Source organism: Gavialis gangeticus, unplaced genomic scaffold, assembly GCF_001723915.1.
Source record: "Gavialis gangeticus isolate Ggan-Ray unplaced genomic scaffold, GavGan_comp1, whole genome shotgun sequence".
In the NCBI taxonomy this organism is placed as follows: Eukaryota; Metazoa; Chordata; order Crocodylia; family Gavialidae; genus Gavialis; species Gavialis gangeticus.
This window is the reverse complement of record NW_017729031.1, coordinates 57,058,196-57,063,776: the sequence shown is the minus strand read 5'-3', so window position 1 is coordinate 57,063,776 and position 5,581 is coordinate 57,058,196. Positions and strand designations below refer to the sequence as shown.

The following is a 5,581-nucleotide window of genomic DNA, read 5'->3' as shown; positions in this document are numbered from 1 at the left end:
TTTGGGGTGTGTGCAGACACACAGTACATGCTGTTACTCGTCCATTTAAAGATATACGGATAATTTTCTCATCCATCCAATCATCTGAAAGAGGCTATAACTGTTTCTATATTTTATATGTTAATAGGTTGCTGCTCCTGCCAAACAGTGAATGGTGGATTACGCTGCTCCAGAGAATGTGAGCCAGTGTCAAAAGCTAATACTAATGGTAGAGAGGATCCTTCAACTGAGATGGGTACAGTGATAATGTATTCTCACCTATTGTTCAGACTATTACACTAAGTTATTTAGTATTTCTGTGAGAGAAGTAACATTGAATTTGGGATCTCACTTTAGCAACTCTGACTGTGCTCTAATTGAAGGTAAAATTTAGATACCTGGCATCAGCTTAACTTATTGTAATTTACTGCCTTCCATCGAAGACTATTATCAGTAGTTTCTGATGTCCAGGACCAGCAATTTGCAGCAGCCAGTTTAGAAACCTGCAAAGAATGCAACTATTTTAGGGGATTTGGCTTCTATTTTTTCAATGCAAGTCCTCTCCAGTGCTGTGTGGCTGTCACAATGAGCTCTATCAGCTCAGGAGTTCTGGGGGCCTAACCTCAAACCCACAGAAGTCTCTCCCTCTCCCTCTCGATTTCAAAGGGTTTGGAGTTAAGCCCTGTGGATCTAATTTTGCCATTTCATATGATATTCTTCAAATATTCAGACTTCATTTTGACTCCACCATTTTGCAGTTTACCTTACCTACCTTTTTTTTGGTTCCCAGAGGATTTCTGACATGTAGTCAGAGCCCTTGGTTTAAGCTACTTCCCTTTCAGTAACCCATAGTCAAAGTTAGTCACACTGTAGCCTTCCTCTGTACTGTGTTTTTGCAAGCAAATTCCCTTCCATACTGTTGGCACAAAAAACACATTTTCAACACGTCTGACTCTGAAGTGAAAAATATTTCTCACAGTAACACCTCAGTAAAGACTGATTCTGCACAAAATTACATCACAAGGACATGTTTTATTGGTTAAAAAAAAAAGCACTGCCTTTTTAACTTCAAGACCTTAATTTGCTCAGACTTTTGAAAAATAGTAGGCATAGCCATGCAGGGAACGCTCAGCTAAAATTGGGATTAGAATGAAAGCAGTTAGGTTCAGCTTCAGTGATTGCCAGCACTGCTAGTACTTCTATTGCAGCTGCTATGAAATATGCCAATTTTCACCTGTGTAATACAACTGCATCATGCAGTTATTTTACTGCCATCTAGTGGCAGATACTGAGAGCTCTCAAAGTACTGTGAAAAATAAAATCCATTCTGTAAGCTTATTTTTAGCTGTTTAGTTAGTTGGGATTATTGTAGTATATTTCAGTATGTGTTTTAAGAAATCTAATGAAATGTATCCAGCTGCATTAAGTTTGCATATTGACAGAAATAGGAGGAGATTCACTGGTTGATGAAGAGCAAAAGAAAACTAAGCTTTACAGCAAAAATTAAAAGCGATAGTATTTATTGAAATATGTCTTTCACTGTGTAATAAATTCTGCAAAACTTACTACTTTAGTGTTAGGCATGATATCTCTGTGCTGAGTACTACTGAACACTGTGAGTGTAGAGATGTAATTCAGGAAGCATACTTTTATTTTATAAGATTTCTTTAATTAACTACAGAGTAAGCGTATGTGCCAAAAATCAGCCATCATGCAGGTTGGTTGGGACAGGTGTCTGAGGAATTCATTATCAAAGCTAGCATTAACATTTAATGTACACACCCTTAGAATAGGAATTCAAAGCTAATATATGTGTGGGTTATACAAAATAAAAAATGTGTTTTCTCATAAATTTGGAGGCAGAAGCTGTTCGAGATTAGTGTGTGGTGGGGTTGGGGAGTGGTATTTCAGCAGTGGGTAAATCACCATGCTACTAAATATGCAAAGAGGAAAGACTGTTATTAGATTACATAGGCCACAAATATGGTAAAAATTCTGTTTGCAAGTTCTGCTTATTCACATCCTTTTTCCATCTCTCACCAAACTTTCTCCTCCATATTTTTTAAAGAGCTGCTATAAGATAACTGGGTTCTTGGCTGAGTGTTATACAAAAGACCTAATTATGAATTCTGACTGACTTCTTTGCAGATCAGTGTGCAAACCAGTGTAGTGCTCAAACCTGCATATTGGCACAGGAAGAACAACTTCTACAAACTGGAGACAAACAGCTGGCCAGACATGTGCTGCTGTGTTTACTTCTCATCGTGGGCCTGTTGGCTGTAAATTTCCTCTTTTTGACACTGATTAAATAATTGTTTTGGGATAATTTACTGGGAAAGCTACATAAACAGCCCACGTTCTGTTTTTTGTTTTTATGAAAAAGAACTGGGTCTGTGTTTACTTAATCTGTGACATCACATTAAATGAATGGATGCACTTTTAGCAAATGCTCCGGGGATGAGCACAATACAAGGATGTGCATAGAATGAACTACATGAATATAATTGTTTCATAGATACAGATATAGACACACACACACACACAGAGTAAGAGCTTTGTTATCTAGTGTGAGTGGGGTAAGGGGGGGGGCTGGTTATCTTAAAATTCCAGGTATCTGAGAGTTATACCGGCCCCTGCCGCACACAGATCCCTTCCCGCCCCTTCCTCCACACCTGGTGTGGGGGGCGCACACATGCATGCTCAGCTTCCCCCCCTCAAATTTTCTCCCTCTGTCTGTGTGGATATCAACTAGAATGGCTCCCAGCAGCCCCTCTGTCGGGAGCATCACTAACTAATGTAAACAACAGAAATACTTGATGTGCCTGCTGGATAGACTCGGGAAAAATTCCGGTTGCTAAAGTGAGGATTTCTATTGGGGTATTTTGAAAATTCTGGTTAATAGAGTCTTCTAGTTAGTAAAATACCAGTTAACACAGCTTTTACTCTGTGTGGGGGTGTGGGGGTGTGGGTGTGTGTGTGTTATTTTATGTTAAATGATGTAAGTTCCTGATCACACAGATAAAATAATACATTGGACACTTCAGTGGTGTCTCATCAGCAGAATTATTTATTGTCTTCCAATTAAAAAGCTGAATGGTTATCTTCTGCTATAAAATATGTAGGAGCAAGTGAGTCAGGCTTTACAGATCTGCCTTGTAGATTCTCTGTTATTGATGGCAAGGCAGGAGAAGGTATACCCAGTTTGATTATTAGAATACAAGTTATGTATGTAAGGCTGACTATAAGAAAAATGCATCATTTTTGCTAGTAAATGGAGCACAGAAACGAAGAGGCAGCAAACATCAACATCATGGTGGTCCATGGTGTTGTTATTAACATTTTTCAGCTTAAATTAAATTATTGATCTTCTAAATATTAATTATCCATTGTCGTATACAAATATAAATACATTTGTGGTTATTTTTTTAATATGGGATGGCCTAGCCTGGCTTTTGACCCCCATTTTGAGTTTTACTAACAGGTACTCAAATTCACAATGTTTTTTTTAAAGTTGTAGAAACTTGAAAAAAAATCCCATTTTAAAAAGAAACCCTATTAAAGAAATTACTTTTGCTTTTCAAGATTGTGTAGCACTGAAGCACATACCAGCAAAGTTTTATATCTCTTAAAACTTCAATAAAATTAAGAGACTGTCAAAAACATTGGTGCTCAGTTCAGCAGGAATATTTGCTTTCTCAGATTTGGAACAGTCAGTGATTAACTAAGTATGCATAAAGCATAATCCACAAGAACAAACTCTTTTTTTTTAAGGCCATAAAGGGTGCAGAGCCATCCACATTAGTGTTCTGCTTACTTACCTTTAAAATTTACTGGAACATATGGCCCCTTTTACAGCTACAGAAAGAATACATATGGTTACTTATTTTTTCTGTTTTTGCATTTGTTGGAAATGACTTGTTGCATTAACGACAATAAAATTGTTCGGGGTTTTTTTGTTTATACATTTTATAATGCTCAATTTATAATTTTTTTTAACAGAATCTGTCCAGCTGCTTCTGGTGGTTGTTCAACCAAGAGCCAGGAAGGCTGTATGTGGAATTGCAGTTCTTTTGCGCAGTATTTAATTTTGGACAGGTACTTATCAGTCTCTGCTTTTGAAATTGCTTGTTTCTGGGTATCTGCTAAAGGTAAGAAGCTGCCATTTTTGTACATCTTGGCAGCTGGCAACACTTCTATACTGATTGAAGTCTCCAGCGTGCTGAAATTCCCTATTTTCTGCTATTATTTTGTTTTACTTTCATTGTTTTGGCTTCTGGTTTCCTGAGAGTTTTCAGTTTTACATAATGTTTATGTACACACTGGGGGAGAATTGTCAAAGACACAAATGGCAGCTGAGCACCCAGTGCCTAGTGCAAGGTCCTGTCTACAGGGAAAAGACGCACCATTAAAACTCAAGGAGTGAATTTATACCAGTCTAATTACCGTAGTGTAAAAGTCTGAATGTATATTCTTAGTGCAGTGTAACTGTGGCTTATTTCAGTTTAGCTTATGGTGATGAGGAACAAATTTAATTAAACTAAAATAAGCCACTGTCAGGGTAGAAACAGACATTGCCTAACATTGCATTTCTAATACCATAGAAATTTTTATGGCCACACAAATGGTGAGCAAATAGGTGTCCCTACTCTGTTGCACCACGTCAATCCTGCACACCCAGGGAATTACCACCCATTATTCAGCCCCTTGAGTCTCCAGAGCACCTAGTTTCATAGTTTCTAGGGTCAGAAGGGACCGGAGCAGATCATCAAGTCTGACCCACTGCGATGGCAGGAAAAAGTACTGGGGTCAAATGACCCCAGCAAGGTGTTCATCTAGCCTCCTCTTAAAGACCCCCCAGGGTAGGAGTTGGTTCCAGATCCTAGCCGCCCTGACCGTGAAGTAGCGCCTCCTGATATCTAACCTAAATCTAGCCTCTGCCAGCTTGTGACCATTATTCCTGGTCACTCCTGGTAGTGCATGGGGGAACAGGGACTCCCCCAGTGCCTGCTGGTCCCCTCTGACTAGTTTGTAATAGGCAGCTAGATCCCCCTCAGCCTTCTCTTGTGGAGGCTGAGTAGGTTCAGGTCCTGTAGCCTCTCCTCATAAGGCCTGCCCTGCTGCCCCCTGATCATGCAAGTGGCCCTCCTCTGGACCCTCTCCATGTTGTCCACATCCCTCTTGAAGTGTGGCGCCCAGAACTGGACGCAGTACTCCAGCTGCAGCCTGACCAGTGCCGCATAGATCACCTCCTTGATCCATCCCCACACTGCCGGCCCATGTTCATCTTGGAATCAGTGATGACTCCAAGATCCTTTTCTGTTTCTGTACTGACGAGAAGGGAGTTCCCCAACCTTCTTGTAGGTATGGTGCCGGTTGTTCCTCCCCACGTGCATCACCTTGCACTTGTCGGTGTTGAATCCCATCCTATTCTCATCCGCCCACCCCTGTAACCTGTCTAGGTCGGATTGCAGCCTATTCCTCCCTTCTAGCGTGCCCACTTTTCCCCACATCTTAGTGTCGTCTGCAAATTTAAACAGGGTGCTTTTTACTCCCTCATCCAAGTTGCTGATGAAGTTGTTGAACAGTGCGGGCCCAAGGACCA

The 5,581-nt window shown here is 40.3% G+C and overlaps 1 protein-coding gene across 5 annotated transcripts in view; it reads left to right on the top strand.

Moving 5' to 3' along the window:
* Positions 1-5,581, top strand: part of GPR155 (G protein-coupled receptor 155) — a 67,846-nt gene that overhangs the window by 47,062 nt on the left and 15,203 nt on the right. For all 5 annotated transcript variants that reach the window (XM_019522942.1, XM_019522943.1, XM_019522944.1 and 2 more), the window contains 3 exons: positions 128-235; positions 2,128-2,258; positions 3,979-4,074. In XM_019522942.1, the coding sequence (XP_019378487.1) occupies positions 128-235; positions 2,128-2,258; positions 3,979-4,074 (335 nt within the window). The remainder of the gene's footprint in view (positions 1-127; positions 236-2,127; positions 2,259-3,978; positions 4,075-5,581) is intronic.